Source organism: Haliotis rubra, unplaced genomic scaffold (assembly GCF_003918875.1).
Source record: "Haliotis rubra isolate DU_JTF1 unplaced genomic scaffold, ASM391887v1 Scf198, whole genome shotgun sequence".
Classification (NCBI taxonomy): domain Eukaryota; kingdom Metazoa; phylum Mollusca; class Gastropoda; order Lepetellida; family Haliotidae; genus Haliotis; species Haliotis rubra.
Genome location: NW_025765980.1, coordinates 640,367 through 662,224, shown reverse-complemented (window position 1 = coordinate 662,224; position 21,858 = coordinate 640,367). Strand labels below are relative to the sequence as shown.

The 21,858-nt window shown below is 40.9% G+C and overlaps 2 protein-coding genes across 2 annotated transcripts in view; one reads left to right on the top strand and one right to left on the bottom strand.

Moving 5' to 3' along the window:
* LOC124275074 (set1/Ash2 histone methyltransferase complex subunit ASH2-like) overlaps positions 1–21,858 on the bottom strand; it is a 105,414-nt gene that overhangs the window by 4,071 nt on the left and 79,485 nt on the right. The window contains 1 exon segment of the mRNA XM_046710551.1: positions 498–590. Within this exon segment, the coding sequence (XP_046566507.1) occupies positions 498–590 (93 nt within the window).
* LOC124275073 (serine/arginine repetitive matrix protein 1-like) overlaps positions 18,734–21,858 on the top strand; it is a 49,450-nt gene continuing 46,325 nt past the window's right edge. Inside the window, exon 1 of the mRNA XM_046710550.1 lies at positions 18,734–18,751. The gene's annotated coding sequence lies outside the window, so the exon portion shown is untranslated. The remainder of the gene's footprint in view (positions 18,752–21,858) is intronic.

Below are 21,858 nucleotides of genomic sequence, written 5' to 3'. Positions count from 1 at the left end.
TCTACTGTGCAGCCTATGGATGGTGTCTACTGTGCAGCCTGGACTGTCTACTGTGCAGCCTATGGATGGTGTCTACTGTGCAGTCTATGGATGGTGTCTACTGTGCAGTCTATGGATGGTGTCTACTGTGCAGCCTATGGATGGTGTCTACTGTGCAGTCTATGGATGGTGTCTACAGTGCAGTCTATGGATGGTGTCTACAGTGCAGCCTATGGATGGTGTCTACTGTGCAGTCTATGGATGGTGTCTACTGTGCAGTCTATGGATGGTGTCTACTGTGCAGTCTACCTATGGATGGTGTCTACTACTATGGATGGTGTCTACTGTGCAGTCTATGGATGGTGTCTACTGTGCAGTCTATGGATGGTGTCTACAGTGCAGTCTATGGATGGTGTCTACAGTGCAGCCTATGGATGGTGTCTACTGTGCAGCCTATGGATGGTGTCTACTGTGCAGCCTATGGATGGTGTCTACTGTGCAGTCTGTGGATGGTGTACCTCACTGTCGGTCGACTCCTTGAGCAACTTCTCTGCCTCTGTCACATAGTCCTTTTCTTCGAAGTACAGGTGGCTCTTGAACTTGACCAGCGGCTGCAACAACAAGTGACAACACAAGGTAACACTCATGGTAACATTCCCAGTTCAGCAGAAACACCTCATCAACACAAACGTTAGACTAATGCTTAGTCTCTGAATATACATAATTTTGATAGGAACAAACAAGCCCATTTAAATTGAAAAGGAGCCCCAGGGAGACCAAAGATTCAGGGGAAATCGAGACTTGCTTCATTGAGGGCTAAAGCACTGCAGGGAGGGCTAGGCAGTAGGGAAAATAATATGGTTCAGGGACTGTGAGACAGACTACACAAATGTGACCACTACAAATCCTTATTACACCAATAAGACTATGAATGTTGGCAGCTCAACTTTAAAATGACCAGTCCGTGTTTCATTTAGTTTATGCCAACTTATGACATGCCTGGGGAATTGAACCACCAGCTTTCGCTTGTGCAGGCAGGATCTCTATCCACAAGACCACAGAGGCACTACTGTATGGTAGAGACTTTGAGCATCTACCACAAGAACATCAACATGGAACACTGACTGGAACGGACCAGAATGGCCTCAAGAGCAATATAACATTGACCATCCTAGCCGCTATAACACATGTACACATCATGGTGCCGCTTCAGGCCTCATCAAAGACAGGTCAATGTTCAGGTCACACTGACAACAACAAACTCCCTGTACACCCAACTCAGTAATGTTTTGCCAGGCTCAGCCATTATGGATAATTAAATTTACAAAGTTTCACTCAAGTTGGGATCAAGTAAACATAACCATTCCACTAGAGTTATGCCATTCATGACACAGGAACATTACAATATGTTGCTAGGCAACAAGATGCATGAAAATGATCCTCCTTACAGGTCTATTTACTGTTCATTTCAGTTATTACTTTTTGTTGTCAGTGATGAGTCTGAGATTGGTGGGGGAGAAGTGTACCTTACTGTCCAAATATGCTAATAGCATTACAGTGGAGTGAGGCGTTTTCATGCATAGAGCCAATTGGTCTTTGTGGATATGTCATGCTGATCCATAAATATATATTTTACATCTGTTAATAGTTGCATACATAGCCTCTTACATGTCTTGTAATACTAAAACTTAAGTAAAATAACTTATTTGTTTACTAAGTTAAACATTAGGACTACCTTTCATTTTGTATGAGTGTGGGGTGGGGTGGGGTGGGTGGTGTGAGGTGGTGTGTGGTGAGGTGAGGTGAGGTGAGGTGTGAGGTGAGGTGCAGTGAGGTGAGGTGAGGTGTGAGGTGTGAGGTGAGGTGTGGTGTGAGGTGAGGTGGAGGTGAGGGTGGTGGTTAGGTGTGGTGTGATGTAGGGTGTGGTGTGGTGTGGTGTGGTGTGGTGAGGTGAGGGTGGTGAGGTGAGGTGAGTGGTGGTGTGTGGTGGTGTAGTGTGTGAGGTGAGGTGAGGTGAGGTGAGGTGAGGTGTGGTGTGGTTAGGTGAGGTGAGGTGTGTGGTGTTTGGTGTTAAGGCATGGCATGGCGTGGGGTGGCGTTGGCGTGGAAAGCGTGGGTGGAGTGGTGGAGTGGAGTGGAGCGGAGTGTACAGCGTAACCAACCAACATAGACTTCTAGAAAGCAAATCTAACACAGCGTCCTCATGGGTTTCTCTTATTGCAACAGAGGTGACACCAACGTGAAACCCTGTGGGAAATCAAGGTTAGGCAGCCAGAAACCTACACTTGTCACAAGAGCTGACAAAATGGATCACATGGTCACACTTGACGACGTTGTCACATAGCCACCATAACACCCAGGCAGCATGGACTGTTGCTCATAACATCACCCCCTGGACTGTCTGGCCCCTACTTGGTTATTATGGAGTATTACTGTGTACAGCTCAAGACAAGCACTGACACCCCATGCTTTTACTGAACATACAGATAGCATTCAAGAAACTACAGGAATCAGAAGTCAAGAGGACACCATTTTGCAAGCCCTCTGATAACACAAACTCACCAATAAAATTCAAATGAGTTCTTTTTGTAACAATTCCATCGGTTGTCAGCAAACTACAGAAATGTGTAACTTTATCCATAAAAGTAACGCTGTAATGAGGGAACATCTAAGCATGAGAAGAACTGCATACCCTAGAGTCTTACTTAATTATTAACGACCCTAAAGTTTGGCTTGATGCCACTTAAATCAGGTTATCGAGGAGGCCACACTTCCTGGATAGTGTCTTGTCAGCACTTTAACCTTTTCACAAGGATCTCGGAATGTAGGCAATTTTGTTTTTCCGCAAATGAAGGAGACCCTACAATGCAGTTTGGCCAGAGGTAATTTCCTGTCGAGATGATCCGACTAAATGATGTTGGATTGAATCATCACATGTACGTATCAATGTTTGGCAATATTCTACTTCCATAATCCCATAGGACAACGTCACAGCATTGCTATTGTAACATTACGTGAGCAGAACAATCAAACATATGCTATCATGTTTTTAATATCAAAGGACTGTAATACAATAATCAATTGTTGACTTTCAGACTTGTTGACTCTTCACTGCAGTCTGAACCTTGAGACTTCTAAATTCTGTTTGATCTCGTCAGCTCAGCTGGTAATCATCCAAATAAATCACTAAAATCTGATGAAATTGTGAAAAACCTTTTTTTATGAATAAATAAATGAGTGAGTGAGTGATGGTGAGTGAGTTTAACGTCTGACCAGACGCGATCTATGCAATTGGGATAAGAAAACGCGGTCAACTCAGCAATTGTCCAGCTCACACAGCTTTTAATGCACTTCCAATGGCGTAGTCTGAGGGGAGTGAGTGAAGTTTTATAATCAGATATCTGTCTGTAAACCAGACTGGACCAGACAATCAAGTAATCAACAGCATGAGCATCGATCTGCGCAATTGGGAACCAATGACATGTGTCAACCAAGTCAGTGAGCCTGACCACCCGATCCCGTTAGTCACCTCTTACGACAAGCATGGGTTACAGAAGGCCGATATTCTAACCCGGACCAACACGGGTTCGGAGGAAAGGCTGAAGTGATGTAGGTCTCAGACATTTACCTACCGGTAGTTTGACACAGACCGATGTATATGTAATATCAGCAATATAACCTTGCCCAACCCAGTAATTGATCACTTGCTAGAAAAACAAAACAAATTGATGAACTGAAAGCATAAAGAAGCTGAAACGTCCCATCAACTCATTCAGTATTCATTTATACACTACCAGCAACACCAGAACCATGATACATCTTCCTGTCTCAAAGAACAGTTATATAGGTCCGTGATGGACTCAAGAGGCACAGCCTACACAGGCCTAATTTCTGTGTTCCCCGGTCTAGAATGTAATCCTAGGCGTGATGCCAGCTCAATACCTGTATACATCTACAGTGTGGGGGCTGGCACAGCACCAAATCTACAGCGGTAAATAACACACTTATTCCCTAGGGTATAAAACAAGATTTCATCACCTCAATCTTCCTCCCTTGACTGTAGATTACAAGGAAGAACGACACATATTCTGGATTATGAAAGTCCCTGGAGTTTAACACATGGTTTCACCGCCTAGCCTAAGACAGCAACTTCATCCCTGATTCTGATTACAAGGGAAAAAGCAAGGGGCAGCTTAACACTTGGTCTCTGAATATGCATAAAATTTTAATAGAAACAAATCACTTGATGGAATTAAATTTAAAAGGAGCCCCAGTGTGTTAGAGATTCAGAACAAGCTAGACTTGCTTCACTTAGAGCTTTCACATTGCATAAAATAATGTGGTTCAGGGATTGTGAGACAGACCACAGTTCATCTTCAGGAGTGAGTGAGTGAGTGAGTGAGTGAGTGAGTGAGTGAGTGAGTGAGTGAGTGAGTGAGTGAGTGAGTGAGTGAGTGAGTGAGTGAGTGAGTGAGTGAGTGAGTGAGTGAGTGAGTGAGTGAGTAGTTTTACGCTGCTTGTAGCAATATTAAAGCAATATCACAGTGTGGCACACAAGAAATGGGCTTCACACATTGTACCCATGTGGGAAATCGAACCCGGGTCTTCAGCATGACGAGTCAACGCTTTAACCACAAGGCTACCCCACCGCTCCTCATCTTCAGGATACATGCCAATATACATGCTGATATACATTGGGAGATTAAGCACCACCAGGTGCTGGACTTGCCATTTGGAGACTGAACTGCTCTGTGGCTGAAGCTTGAAGGGTATGATGTGGTAGGGAGCATGGGTGGTTCAGTTTGTGTGGACGGCTGTGAGGTTCATAGATAGTTTGTAGGGAAATAGTTCAAGTGGGTGGGTTTGGTGGGTGAGCTGATGCGATGGTGGGTGGTGTAAGATCTTGAGAGAGTGTGGTAATGTCAGAGGGTTGTGTGGTGTGTGTGTGTAGTGTCTGATCATATGTCCACGCCGTGATATTGCTGGAATATTGCGAAAAGGCGTAAAACTAAACTCACTGATGTGTGGAAGGTGAATTGCAGTGTGGGTTATTGGTATATTGTCATTGGGGTGTTACAGTGTTCACGAAGAGCGTCTGACCCTCTGACAAATCCGGCAGATTCGCCAACGGTCCGATAGAAGTCTACAACCCACCGGCCCCAGTGTCTGACTGTATATTTCACAATGACTTTGACTGAAGTTGTTTTATGTGACATGTGACACTTGTTTGCTGTTTATAAATCTTATGTTTGTTGATAATTTCAATGCCAATTATAAGAAATGTTAAATCTGAAATGTGCATTTAATTTTATTCTGTGGATCCTGTGAATTTTCAATGGGTCAGACAGACATCTGAAGCTTACAGGACCCAGTGTCCTGTTACTTTGAAACACCATTCGTGAACATTGGTGTTAGGTGTATTGTGGTGTGAGATATATTGTGGTCTTGGTGGTCAGCACTGACACACAACTAGGGACACTGACCACACTATGGTCATGTTATCCCTACACAGCAATGACTAGTGATATTCACTCACAAGATAGAGTTATCTGATGTTATACTGCAACCCATCTGCCACTTAATAACCTCCCGTTTCCTGCTTTGTTAACTCGATCTCCCCTGTAGTGGTGCACCTACACATTTGACAATCAACACAAACACTTTTACATGCAGGGCGGTTGGGTAGCCTGGTGGTTAAAGCGTTCGCTCGTCTACCGAAGACCCGATTCGATTCCCTACATGGGTACAATATGTGAAGCCCATTTCTGGTGTCCGCCGCGTGATATTGCTGGAATATTGCTAAAAGCGTAAAACTAAACTCACTCACTCACTCACTCACTTTTACTTGCAAATTATTTTCTCCAAAATAAAACATGGCTATCATTAAAGGCTGAATTATTTTCACTGTTAGAATATATACTATTGTTCTGTTGCATGTCAAAAGAGAGGTAATCAAGTCTCAATTTCAGATAACACTGATTACATCAAACTTGGGGTGTATGTGTGATATGCGTGTGATATATGCAGGATATATTTGTATGAGCGATATGTGTGTGATATATGTGATTTCAATCTGTGCTATGTTATATCAATGACATGTGTGATATAAGTATATGTTCGTAATCAACCTGTTCACCCCATTGTTTCATTCACTCTTCCACTTCATATTATTTACCATAGTGAAAACAATTGGTCCCTTGATACCAGAGGTATATAAAACTGTAATGTCTTACTGTAAGTAAAGAATTCTAATGTTCTGGCTCGAGTTTCCTTCCATACAACGATACATTACAACAGCCGATGACACAGGAACTAGTTGTGCCCCCGCCTGTCTAAATACCCTGACCTCACAAGACAACCATCTGACCCTTATCGTAATGTGCACCTCGCTACCACTCTGTAATTAGTCTTCATGTCTCGGTAGTTAATGCGTGGGATTAATTCCCAGCCACGGCGATGTTCCTATCTTCACGCTCACCCCCTCCTCACTACAGGCACTGTTAGTCTGTCTCACAGTCCCTGACCTACATTATTTTCCATCCAGCTTAGCCCTCCCTCCAATGCTTGAGCCCTAAATGAAGCAAGTCTAGATTCCTCAGGTTCTCCACACTCACTGGGGCTCCTTTCCAATTTAAATGTTATTATTTGTTACTATCAACATTATGTTTTCAGCTGTACACTGACTGACTGAGTTTAGTTTTCGCCGCTTTTAGCAATATTCCAGCAATATCACGGTGGGGGACACCAGAAATGGGCTTAACACATTGTGCCCATGTGGGGAATCGAACCCGGGTCTTCAGCATGACGAGCCAACGCTTTAACCACTAGGCTACCCCACCGACCCTTCAGCTGTACAACCATCCCGTACTGACAGCTACATTCACATCCTATGGACACTTATGAGTGAGTGATTAAGTTTAGTTTTACGTAGCTTTTAGCAACATTCTAGCAATATCACGGCGGGGGACACCAGAATGGACGCTTATGAAGACAGGTTCAGACACTGCGTGTGCATTCACACACCAATTATGCCTCATATATTTTAATTATTTTTGAAATTTTATACCTTCTGTACATGGTAGAAAAATCTAATGTTCAAACAAACTCAACTTCCAGAACATCTGCTACTGAATGAAAAACATCCAAGTTTTAAAATGGCTAGACGCTTATCAGAATAAGATTTTAGTCCTATTATTCACCATTTCTTATGAACAGCTGTAACAAAATTTCACATTTATTTTTATTTTATCCATTCATGAAACAGAACCAGCCAAAATAAAAAATGATAAGAGAAATTTTGTCCTCTTTCTAAGTTCTGGTTATTTGTCTATCAATCTCATCAATAAGTTCTGACATAGCATTCATCGTCATCAACCGTCATGACAGTATTCCACAGAGCAATGTAATGCATGAATCTCAAGACTTTCACAACAGACATATTCTCCTCAGACCTGGGTGTGCTTAGTCTCACAGCATAAAAACATATTTTTGTCACAAGACATAGGTTCATATTTGGGACATGATCTAGACTAAAATGCATGTTGACTTGAGGAAAGTATCAGCAAGTTGACAACATTACCCCTTGAATAGTCACTGACCTGTGTCAGAAGTTACTGAGATTTATGGAGGAATCATGAGTGTTGTTCTACATTCAGTATTCTACTTCCATAAATCAAAGAAGATCTGAAAACATAAACGCAATGTTTTCCACCAGTGATGTTAGCAGATATTTTCAACCAAGAAACAATGTAATCATTGACATTCGATCGCCGGTTTCTGACAATTGTGAATAATCACCTATAATTGGTTTGAAGCCACAACACTACCAAAACTCAGTCAATTTTAATGCATTTAAGACTTATATCTTCCAAATGGTCAGTGATTCCTGGCTCAGAATCAACTACATTAACAATGGTGAGACGACATCAGAATGGTTTAATTCTGAGAAGACAACCAGCTAGCCCCAAGAGATGGTCAATTGTGATCATGGAGAACAGTTAGCCCCTAAGAGATGGTCAATTGTGATCATGGAACACGCGAGTCATCAAATATTCAACAAACAAAATCCATTATGTTTTAACCCATGGTGTCTCCATATATACATTATCTGAAAATGGCCTAAAGATCTAATTGCAGGTAGATTTGCTACAGTTCAGTGACCACAACAGTACTAAGGCAGATATGAGCGACTTGCACAACTGTTTCATGACAGTTGTGTTTTGAGGACCAGAAATAAACAAACAATACCACATTCTACTAATAACAAATGCCACCTGCACAACGATCTCGGATCTTTGGTAATTAGATCAACAGGCTGTCACAGAACTTTCCAGACAGTTATGACTAAAAGTGACTTACAATGTTTTCATGGCGTAAAACTTTCCAGATTTACAGTATCTACACTAAACACACTCAAACTGATGGATATATGATCTATTAATTAAGAATTTGCACTGGTCAATTCAAATCAAAATCCATCACGCCTGATACAATGTTTCTGGAATTATCAATCAGTCTAAACATTCCTGTGAAAATCTAAAACTAGAACAGGCTGAAGCCAGCCTGTGTCTCGGAACTCCGAAAATCAAGTCGCGATTAATTGATTATTAAGTTGACTGACTGATTGACCACCGACACTGGTCAGAGGAGCTAACCTTACATTAAAAGTCACTTCCAATGCCATGTCCACTGACTGTCAATGACTTCTGTGGAATCACGCCATTTGCATCATGGTTGAGTAGAAAGTAACACTACACAGAAGAGATAATGAATCATTTTCTGAATATATAATTGGTTTGGTTGTTGTTTAACGCCGCACTCAGCAATATTCCAGCTATATGGCGGCAGTCTGTAACAAATGAGTCTGAACCAGACAATCCAGTGATTGTGTTACTGAAGATCACATCTAACCCGGATCTTCACGGGTATCTGGGAAATATAAATAACTGTAATGTATGTATGCTGAACACACCACAACATCTCACTAATAACAACATTCAAAATTCTGTTGTCAATCTGTTTTTTTGACTAAACAATGTCCAAGGAATAAATAACATAACACAGTTAAGAGTGAGTGAGTGAGTTAGGTTTCAATGTTGCTTTAAAGGTATTCCAGATAATCACTGTGAGTCACATCAGTATGGAGGAAAGTTGAAAGGGATGCATGTGTTTGACATTTTACAACTTTGGGGAACCCATGGGCACAGATTATAGGGTACTGATAAAGTTTCGAACCCACTTTCATTCTTTCTGTGAGCAAAAGGGACACAACTCTATGGAATTATGGAGCGTAAAACCACAGATGACAAGTCTCATACTATACGTTCTTCATCCCAACAATGGACCCCACAATACAACTTTCAGCTGTATGTAGACTACAACTCCCTAGCCACGAGTGACTGTCAGCAGGTGAAGAACCCTCCAGTCTGGTGCTGCAGACTGTAATGTATTCAAGATCACAGTCAACATCAGATAGGATGGCCCTTGCCAGGGGGTTCCGCCATTATGACCATCAGCAAATGTCCGTCAGACTATCTCCATTACCAGGCCAGGGTCAGGGTACGTGATCCTTTTAGACAAATCAATGCTTGGAAGAGTTGGCATTGATCTAGCAGCAAACAGATTCCTACTCCCCTGCAGGCATGATGAGGGGAGTTTTACCTGCTATCAGGCAGATGTGTTATAGCACTGTTCTTACAGTCCATACTAGGTCAGTTACAGCACTGTTGTTACAGTCCATACTAGGTCAGTTACAGCACTGTTGTTACAGTCCATACTAGGTCAGTTACAGCACTGTTGTTACAGTCCATACTAGGTCAGTTACAGCACTGTTGTTACAGTCCATACTAGGTCAGTTACAGCACTGTTGTTACAGTCCATACTAGGTCAGTTACAGCACTGTTCTTACAGTCCATACTAGGTCAAGCTACACACTGCTCTTACAGTCCATACTAGGTCAGTTACAGCACTGTTGTTACAGTCCATACTAGGTCAGTTACAGCACTGCTTGTTACAGTCCATACTAGGTCAGTTACAGCACTGTTGTTACAGTCCACATACTAGGTCAGTTACAGCACTGTTCTTTACAGTCCATACTAGGTCAGTTACAGCACTGTTCTTACAGTCCATACTAGGTCAGTTACAGCACTGTTCTTACAGTCCATACTAGGTCAGTTACAGCACTGTTCTTACAGTCCATACTAGGTCAGTTACAGCACTGTTGTTACAGTCCATACTAGGTCAGTTACAGCACTGTTGTTACAGTCCATACTAGGTCAGTTACAGCACTGTTGTTACAGTCCATACTAGGTCAGTTACAGCACTGTTGTTACAGTCCATACTAGGTCAGTTACAGCACTGTTGTTACAGTCCATACTAGGTCAGTTACAGCACTGTTGTTACAGTCCATACTAGGTCAGTTCTGTTGTTACAGTCCATACTAGGTCAGTTACAGCACTGCTGTTACAGTCCATACTAGGTCAGTTACAGCACTGTTGTTACAGTCCATACTAGGTCAGTTACAGCACTGTTGTTACAGTCCATACTAGGTCAGTTACAGCACTGTTGTTACAGTCCATACTAGGTCAGTTACAGCACTGTTGTTACAGTCCATACTAGGTCAGTTACAGCACTGTTCTTACAGTCCATACTAGGTCAGTTACAGCACTGTTGTTACAGTCCATACTAGGTCATACAGCACTAGGTCATACTTCAGTTACAGCACTGTTGTTACAGTCCATACTAGGTCAGTTACAGCACTGTTGTTACAGTCCATACTAGGTCAGTTACAGCACTGTTCTTACAGTCCATACTAGGTCAGTTACAGCACTGTTCTTACAGTCCATACTAGGTCAGTTACAGCACTGTTGTTACAGTCCATACTAGGTCAGTTACAGCACTGTTGTTACAGTCCATACTAGGTCAGTTACAGCACTGTTGTTACAGTCCATACTAGGTCAGTTACAGCACTGTTGTTACAGTCCATACTAGGTCAGTTCAGCACTGTTGTTACAGTCCATACTAGGTCAGTTACAGCACTGTTGTTACAGTCCATACTAGGTCAGTTACAGCAGTTGTTACAGTCCTTACAACATATGTTACAGTCCCGCTCCCATCACTGTCACACTATTCTGTTACAGCCCTGGGCCTAGATTTTGTTAAAGCACTTTCTTAGTCAGGGATAAGATAGTCAGTGCCACACATTAAGGGTTAACTTACGCACTATCTTACAGCATACTAAGGCCCTGCTTCCAATCACTGTCCACACTAGGTCTGTTACAGCTCTACTCCCATCACTGTGTCCACACTAGGTCTGTTACAGCTCTACTCCCATCACTGTGTCCACACTAGGTCTGTTACAGCACTACTCCCATCACTGTCAGTTACAGCACTTCTTCAGTCCATACTAGCTCAGTTACAGCACTGTTCTTACAGTCCACACTAGGTCAGTTACAGCACTGTTGTTACAGTCCATACTAGGTCCACAGCTAGGTCTGTTACAGCTCTACTCCCATCACTGTCCACACTAGGTCAGTTACAGCACTGCTGCCATTACTGTCCATACTAGGGTCAGTTACAGCCTTACAGTCCATACTAGGTCATACAGCTGTGTTCTTACAGTCCAGGTCTGTTACAGCACTATTGTTACACAGCATACTAGGTCAAGCTACAGCACTGTTCTTACAGTCCATACTAGGTCAGTTCCAGCACTGTTCTTACAGTCCATACTAGGTCAAGTTACAGCACTGCTCCCATCACTAGGTCCACAGCACTAGGTACAGTTACAGCTCTGTTCCCACTCACTGTGTCCACACTAGGTCTGTTACAGCTCTGCTCCCATCACTGTGTCCACACTTGTTACAGTCAGGTCTGTTACAGCTCTACTCCCATCACTGTGTCCACACACTAGGTCTGTTACAGCTCTACTCCCATCACTGTGTCCACACTAGGTCTGTTACAGCTCTGCTCCCATCACTGTGTCCACACTAGGTCTGTTACAGCTCTACTCCCATCACTGTGTCCACACTAGGTCTGTTACAGCTCTACTCCCATCACTGTGTCCACACTAGGTCTGTTACAGCTCTGCTCCCATCACTGTCCACACTAGGTCTGTTACAGCCCTGCTCCCATCACTGTGTCCACACTAGGTCTGTTACAGCTCTACTCCCATCACTGTGTCCACACTAGGTCTGTTACAGCCCTGCTCCCATCACTGTCCACACTAGGTCTGTTACAGCCCTGCTCCTATCACTGTCCACACTAGGTCTGTTTCAGCCCTGCTCCTATCACTGTCCATACTAGGTCTGTTACAGCCCTGCTTCCATCACTGTCCACACACTAGGTCTGTTACAGCTCTGCTCCCATCACTGTCCACACAAGGTCTGTTACAGAACTGATAGCATCCACAAAGATATGCACCAGAAAATAAGCTGTTGTATCATGTACCATTACACCAGTTAATACATCATTGACTCTTGACCAGACAATCAAGCAATATAGCTGTACCTAACGTAACAAGGGCCTCATTCAATGAAGTAAATGTACAACACTTTCATAAGTAAATGACTTGCAGTCATGTAGTGCTAGGATTGCTTAGTGAAATGGGATTGTGGCTCCCCACATCAACTTGACATAAGAGAAAATGGAAATAACAAATGAAATTTTGAGGAGAGGAACACTTTTTGTGGATAGACAACTTCCTTATTGCAACAGATGTGACATTTGGTGTAGATCCTAACACCGTTATCATGTAAACCATAAAGAAAATGAAATTTAGAAGATATTTGGTGCACTACTTTCAATACCTCCAACATTAGTACTGAACAACTGTTACTTGATTTCAGTATGAAAAGTTTATTGAGTACGTCGTGGCAGAATAATGGGAGGTTTCACAGGAAATCAAAGGATTTAATGTAATGAAAAATGGATTTTCAATTCTTGTTTAAAATATGGTCAAGCAAACAATGGATTGTTACTTCATGTTTAAAACATGACTATCACTTGAATGAATTAAATCAATTTAATGCCCAACTTATTTTAGTGAAGTCATGAACGAAACATGTCAAGCCCAAATCCCCATGATAAATGACAGCTTCCTTACACTGTCAAGCACAAGATTGAGACGCCTCAACACTGTCACAGCCATATGTTACAAATTGCATATCAATGAAATCATTGTAATATGTACACATGCCAACCACACCTGCTTCAGCACACAACACCTAAACTGAGAAAACCATTTTTTAAATGTTCTTTTCTCTCTCTGTTTACTGTTTTGCCTTAATGGTTTATGGCAGCAATCTGCAGTATTGGCTACAGCTGGTGAATCACATGCTTGATCTGAGTGGAACTTGGAGAAAAGATACTGTATCAATCTGTCACAACTACTCAATACCGAGGATAACAACTTCTAGAAGCAGTATAGTCTGTCAGGTTTACTAGGCTGGGTTAACTAGAGCTGACAAGTTTACTAGTTAAAGTAATGGTAATCTATAACGACAACCATGACGATGGAATCTGCACTTAACTTGATGAATGCAATTTAGATTACAGAAATAGGGGAGGCCAGCAGGCTGTATTTCATGTAATGAAATCAGTATTGAAATATAATCTTAGATCTGAGAAATATATTTTGAAATTGAAGGTAAATCAGACTGAACATTACATTAGAGCACTCCAAAGCCTCTGAATTTCTACTAGATTTGCGCTAAAGCTTATCTCTGTCTCCAACTGGGAAGAGTTGATATTTTCAACTCAAATTGTAGTGCACTTATTTGGAACAATGGAGTGACTGTACAGTAAAGTTATAACCATTCACCAATATCTATGACATCGTCAATACTAAGGTATTGATCATACTCGAACTGTCAATTTGCGACAGTGCAATGTACTAAACATTTAACAGGAATTAATAGAGTAAATTCCAATGATAGAAGTAGCAACATCAGTGCTTGTAAGCATGGAAGAACACACAGACATGGTGGTAGAAGTAACCTGTCTCAGTCTTTGAATTATTTTCTTCTTTATTCTCCCCTCTGTTGAGCCTTCCTGTTTAAACCCCAAATAATGCAATTCCAGATTTTCTCAGGTTTTGAATCTCCCATCTCACTGTGGGTCAGTTTCAATTTAAAAGGAATTACTTGCTTCTATCAAATCCTCTAAATTTCAGAGACAAAGCGTTATTCTATGTAGAAGATATACCCACCAATTTACACTTCATTTCTGGTGGTGTATGATTATATCACTGGCAGTGTTCACAAATAGCGTCTGACTCTCTGACAAATCCGGCAGATTTGCCAACAGTCAGATAGAAGTGTACAACCCACCGGCCCCAGTGTCTGACTGTATATTTCACAATGACTTTGACTGAAGTTGTTATATGTGACATGTAACACTTGTTTGCTGTTTATAAATCTTATGTTTGTTTATACTTTCATTGCCAATTATAAGAAATGTTAAATCTGAAATGTGTGTTTAATTTTATTCTATGGGTCCTGTGAATTTTCAATGGGTCAGACAGACATCTGAAACTTACAGGACCCAATGTTCTGTTACTTTAAAACACCATTCGTGAACACTGCACTGGTGGTGTATGATTCTATCTCTGGTATGGTCAGGCCAGATCGTGATACATATAGTATCATCGGATACCAGGTGATACTCAGCCCTTCTATACAGTTGTACGTACTGAAGCAGCATCCTGGGTTGTAATTAACGCTTCACCGATATGTCACAAATACATCCCCAGTGACAGCTTCACCTTAATTGCACAAAGTTAACTAAACCCAGATTGGTGAACACATATAAACAGTAATTGTTTAATATTTGAATTCACTTGCAAATATTTCATGAATGTAAAATCAGTCAAGTGCCTATTCAGACAGCCAAAATAGATCACCATAAAAACATAATGACTCAGTAGGGCTGTTTCTGGTCTTTTAGAGCATGCGTTCAATTGTCCGTAAACAATTAATTACTAATTATGACCATTTACCTAAATGGACGGATTTAGTGGAACAGTAACCACTGTTCTGGAAATAAAAGGTTCTTTTATCTACAGCAACACTCGCAGCATGTATGTTCTGAATGAAGTCAGCAGACCATGATCAGCTACCAGTGATGAACTTGTGTATCAGTCACATAGCGAGGACATACTCTAGCACAGGAGATTAGCAACCATTATGTGTGAGGGAGTGGATACGTTAAGTCAAAAGTCAGCAATATCATATGTCTGTCCATACTTTTATATAATATACATCTTTACTGTAAGGTCCATTTAATATAATATTATAAAAATATATACTAAATTTAACGAATATTGCATATTTTACACAATAAATGTTTCGACTTTTTACATCAGTGATGCAACTGTATTGATTCCAGGTGAGTGAGTGAGTGTAGCTTTTAGCAATATTCAAGCAGTTTCAGGGCAGGGGACACCAGAAATGGGCTTCACACATTGCACCATGAGATTTGAACCAGTGTCATCAGCTTGACGAGCAAATGCTTTAACCACTAGGCTACCCCATCGTCCCTTAATTTCAGGTGAATGTGCCCAGTAAATGTCATACAGGTGGCATATAGACTTGGTTCATTGTCTCTGATGCTGGCTCACAATATCGATCACTGGTATGTCTGGTCCAGACTTGATACAGGCTTTCATCATACATCTGAGTACAGAGTCAAACAGCTAACAGTGATAAGAAGCTGTCATTAACTCATCACTGACAGGAATAGCTATCAATAGCTACATTAATGGTTATCAACAGCTACATGAATGGCTATCAATAGCTACATGAATGGCTATCAATGGCTACATGAATGGCTATCAATGCCAATATGAATGGCTATCAATGGCTACATGAATGGCTATCAATGCCTATATGAATGGCTATCAATGGCTACATGAATGGCTATCAATGCCTATATGAATGGCTATCAATGGCTACATGAATGGCTATCAATGCTATATGAATGGCTATCAATGGCTATGAATGGCTATCAATGGCTAAATGAATGGCTATCAATGGCTACATGAATGGCTATCAATGGCTACATGAATGGCTATCAATAGCTACATTAATGGTTATCAACAGCTACATGAATGGCTATCAATGGCTACATGAATGGCTATCAATGCCTATATGAATGGCTATCAATGGCTACATGAATGGCTATTAATGCATAGATGAATGGCTATCAATGGCTATGTGAATGGCTATCCATGGCTAAATGAATGGCTATTAATGTCTACATGATGGCTATCAATGGCTACATGAATGGCTATCAACAGCTACATAAATGGCTATCAATGGCTACATTAATGGATATCAACAGCAGAGTGAATATCTATCAAAGGCTGAGTGAATGCTGATTGGAATGAGAGATACAGTTCCAGAAGGAAGTGATCACTCCACAGCCGTTAACTTGTCTGCAGTGGGATGGGGGGAGACATCAGCCATGTGGTGGAGATCAATACCTTACAACAGGTGATTGATTGGAGATCAATAACCCAATTTGTTCATGCCATGACCATGCACATCTCAATAACCCTTGCAGTATTGTAAACAGACAACTTCTTGTACTGCAGTGACACCATCAGGTTGTGTAAGAGTGAGTGAGTGAGTGAGTGCGTGCGTGCGTGAGTGAGTGAGTGAGTGAGTGAGTGAGTGAGTGAGTGAGTGAGTGAGTGCGTGCGTGCATGCGTGAGTATTTCTTATGGTCACATCAGCAATTTTGCAAGATTAGAAGTGAGGGTCTGTTGAATGTTCTAAACCCCTAGTGTGTGCAATATTCCTGGTATATCACGTCACCCTTTAAACAATCAAATCTAAATCAGTAACTACATCTGACTATTCTTTTAGTCAGTTCATGTGACAAGCATGAGGTCATGAGGACTGTTCTGTCCCAGAACCTCCACAGCACGGACATTACACAATGTCACAGGGTATTGAAGTCTAGATTAGTTTGTTGTTGAACAGCACACTCAGCAATATTCCAGCTCTTTGACAGCGGTCTGTAAACATGGCAAATATTTGAGTCTTGACCAGACAGTCTTGTAAATGATATTGTGTGCAATGATCCACGCCAGGTGACATGCAATACGGGACCAAGTCACACGTGTGACCACATCATCCAATTGGTGACTGACATATTTATCTTTGTCACATAAAATGTCTGGTACTACTCTCTCAACCTGTGACAATGAAGGGAGTCAGGAGACGCAGGTAGCTAGTGAATCACTCCCTTAGACATGTCCACCAAAAGTTATAGTAAGCAATATTGAATACAATTTTGAATAAAATTTAGGAAATAGATTATATAACAGATGATCAATTCTAGGGAAACAGTGAAACTTTATTGTTTCCTAATTTTCCTACCACCGACACTTAGTTCAAAATTCTGGATACACCCCTGGGTCATGGGAAACAATGAACAATATGCACTCTCTGTCTCCAAGGATTATGTACATTTATTCACCGCTGCGTGTTTATTGCAGTGCATCTGATATATCTTCCATATACAACCTCCGCTCACTTCATTTAATTAGCCACACTCACGCATAAACTAGCTGGGGGCAATGTAATAAAATGTTTCAAGATGTTGACACCATAAACCTAACTTTGAGAAACCAACTAATGCTACCAAATGAGAGGCGCCTACGGGAAGTCTAGTATATATTAGAGGAGTGTCTCATAGCTCCTACAGACATACTAACAGTGAGTTCAGGCCTGCAGCAAGTCTAGTATTTGTGGCGAAAATCTTAGTCATAGCTTTAATAAATATACTCATACAATGAATAGAGTGCCAAAATAAATCTGGTAATCATGATATAAATGTTCATCTTAGCTTGAGTATTTATATACTGGTGTCCCCATATTGTAAAAGCGGGCGAAACCAAACTCATAGTCAGTCAGTCATCTTAGCTTGAATATTTATATACTCATATTGAATAGGTGCCCAAAGCCAGTCTAGTGTTAATGACATATATGTTAGTCTTTGCTTGAACTATATGTACTCTGTATGTATAGTGTCCCACAGCAAGTCCAGTAACTATATGTCAGTATAAGTCTTGACATGTCATTACTCCCAAGGAATACAAACAAGGGAGAGAGACACAACCAGTCCAGTATTTGAGTGAGAACAGCTGTATAAGCTTGGTACATCAATGCTATCACTGTGTTGGAGCCAGCAGCAAGTCTAGTACTTGTCAGTTTAGTAAGTATAAGTCTTGACACATCAATACTAACAAGGGAGAGAGACACAACCAGTCTAGTGTTTGAGTGAGAACAGCTGTATAAGCTTGGTACATCAATGTTAACACTGTGTTGGAGCCAGCAGCAAGTCTAGTACTTGTCAGTTTAGTAAGTATAAGTCTTGACACATCAATACTAACAAGGGAGAGAGACACAACCAGTTTAGTGTTTGAGTGAGAACAGCTGTATAAGCTTGGTACATCAATGCTATCACTGTGTTGGAGCCAGCAGCAAGTCTAGTACCTGTCAGTTTAGTAAGTATAAGTCTTGACACATCAATACTAACAAGGGAGAGAGACACAACCAGTCCAGTGTTTGAGTGAGAACAGCTGTATAAGTTTTATACATCAATGCAAACACTGGGTAGGAGCCTGTAGCAAGTCTAGTGTTTGTGAGGAGTGCACTAGTGCGGCTCTCTCCCTTCCTCTGTCTTAGTCTGGATATCCCAGTACACACACAGCTGCTGAGTTCAAGTCTCCGTGGCAACTCACAATCTTCCCTACAACGGCACTGCCAAGGTACGTAATACACTGTAACCACATCTATGTTTCAGATAAGCTAGTTTAATTATCATGGAGGTTACATACAGAAGTTGTTCAAAGTTTCATCACCTCCATCATCCGACAACTCTCCAGAAAAGTTGGTTCTAATTCATCTGAGTAAATGGAAGTCTATAACTTTCCAGGTATACCAAAATCAATAGGCCACCTGTGTTCTAAACATTTCCTCAGTAAAGTTCAGCTGTTTTCCCATTACATTGCTGTTCGTTCATAGACAACAGTAATGCCTGTGATCTGCCCAGCCCTGTGATCTGCCCAGTATGATGCAGGCACTTGTAGGGTATCTCTAAGTTTCCCTGTTCCAAATGGGATGAGCATGGCACACTTCATTATGGGTGTTTGTTGTGAACAATGCCGAACACAGTGTACAGATCAATAGCTGCAGGCCCTGTCTCTGGCTCCTTCACACTGGTCTACAACGGGATGTGTCCTCAGGCACATTCTCCACTGCAAAAAGCAGACGGGTTATATTTTAACTCCTGCTGCCTCACTGTGTAAATATCAGCAGAGTGCAGCGTGGTACGCCTGTCTTTACCCAGCCATGTCAGATGGGGGCTGACATCAGAGTGCCACAGTGGTTATGACATTTCCATGTCTTTGAGTGGCTGGCAGACATTTTGTAAATCCCAAAAACTTTAAAAACACTTTACAAGAAAAAATCTTGGAAATCAGACATGCAAAATTTACTTTTATTCATTTCTGTTTTCAAAATATTTGTGTTAAAATATCAAACAAATTTTGAGAAAATGACAAAGATATCTTTGATTGTATCCTACAGGAAACTGATGTTTATATTCACTTGAAATTTGTATGCACCTTTCTTGAAAACTTCAAAGAAAAGGATTTTCACAAGATGTCAATACAAATTTGAATCCGACGATAAAGAAACACAATAAAACATGGCTTCGTTTGTGGATTATCATTTCAGGTCAAAAATCAAGTTTACAAATGAAAAATATCACCAATTTGTTCTTGAGTTTACACAAACATTTATTACAAAATTGTCTCGGATGACCCCAGAACACCTCTATAATAAACATGGCTTCTATTTTGATTCCCATTGTAAATAGAGGAACACAAACAAGATTTGCAAATCAGATGAAATAATGTATTAGATTAATTCACAAGTTTCTAACTCCTGTTTGTCAAGTCCCGAAAGCTCGTCTGAATCACAGGTGTCATCCTGGGATGTCACAAACACCTGCAAGACCTTACATTTTTCCTAATTTTGTTTTCAAGATTGAATTAGACAAACAACTAAAATCCTTTTGACCAAGAAAATGGGATTACAGTGTCTTACATTTACATGAAAAGAAGAATAATAAAACATAAGGTGTTATTACCACGGAAGGGAAGAAATAATGAATAATTGGTATAAAAATTGTTATTCCATCGGAAAAAAATCCAAATTCCCCAATTAATTATCTGTGCTATCTAAAAACTTTGTTTGCATTGATTACTAGCAGAACTGATCTGCAAGTAGAAAATTATTTTGTTTCCGCAGACATTGAATTTGTGAACCCACTTACAAAAACAAAGGCCAATCGGGAGAATATTCAAACAAAATTTTTTTTTCATCACAGATAGCAGTCTGCAACTTTCACAACTAGTCTGTAGTCTCGTCTGTCTTGTCGATATTCTTTTGCCTTAAAACAGTCCATGGTCACACACTGCTCGTTGGGGCTCAGCATCTACAGGGGATTAGTAGTCAGGTTACCATCACATCATTGCAGCACGATACAGTGCTCATAACATCAACCACTAGTTTTTCTGGTCAAGAGTAGAAGGTTTATATACTAGAAGTAGCTGAAACATTGCTGATATTCATTAATAATTTAACAAAATCGACTGGAAAAGATGTCTGAAGTGTAGGCAGTCGACTACAATGTTTTCTTCCCAAACAGAAACAGTATTGAAATCACGTCTGCTATTCTGAGCTAGCTAGCCACTTTTAGCAATATTCCAGCAATATCATGGCGGGGGACACCTGAAATAGGCTTCACACATTTTACCCATGTGAGGGAATCTAGCAATATCCAGGTCTTGGGGTCACACATTGACCTTATGTGAAAAACGCTTTAACCTCTGTGGTCCTGTAGTTTAATACAGACATCATGTTGAGTTAAGACACACAGATGCATCAGTGATCACTTATTGCAGTGACCCGAGAAGATCCGGGTTAGAAATGATCTTCAGTAATCCATGTTTGTCATAAGAGGAGACTAACGGGATCGGGTGGTCAGGCCCCCTGACTTGGTTGACACATGTCATCGTATCCCAGTTGCATAGATCAATGCTCATGATGTTGATCACTGGATTGTCTGCTTATTTACAGACTGCCACCATATAGCTTGAATACTGCTGAGTGTGGCGTAAAACTGAACTCAGTCACTCCCTATTGCAGGTACAAATCTAGATATACCAGAATCCTTCAACATATTCATCTTCCCTTTTGGTATATGATAGCAATGTGATGTGACCGAGACACTATTCAAGCAGTGCTACACTAATCCACCATTAATCAAAACAAATAACACAGTTGTTGTTTAAAATTCAAAACATTTATTTTGATCTTGAGAAATAAGATGTCCCAATGAATTTTAACTGAAAAATGCCTCAAGTAAGTAACAATGAATTTAACTTTCATTCAAATTGAAGATGATTGGACTTCTGAACTGCAGGATCTGAGACCAACAGGATTCCTGTGTTCAATTCTAGAATCAGACAGTCTTAATATAAAGTGTTTTCAAGCAGACGTCGTAATTCCACTTTTGTGAACGCAGTCTAACACTGATGCCCTCTTGTGCTGTCATGGCCATAATGGCTGAGAGATGTAGATAAAGGTCCGGAATTGGATGTTAACTTCAAACAGGCAGAATCCTTTTCACTTTGTTGTTGGTAAGATTAATCGTAAAGAGAATCTGCTGTATATAATGGGATGGGGCAATTCTGCTGACTCTGCAAACCTTCCAGTCATAATTGGAATTACATTCAGTTCTCTGCTTGTAATCAAGTCGACATCGAGCACATCAAATAAATGTTTAATTCAATCAGTGAGATCCCAC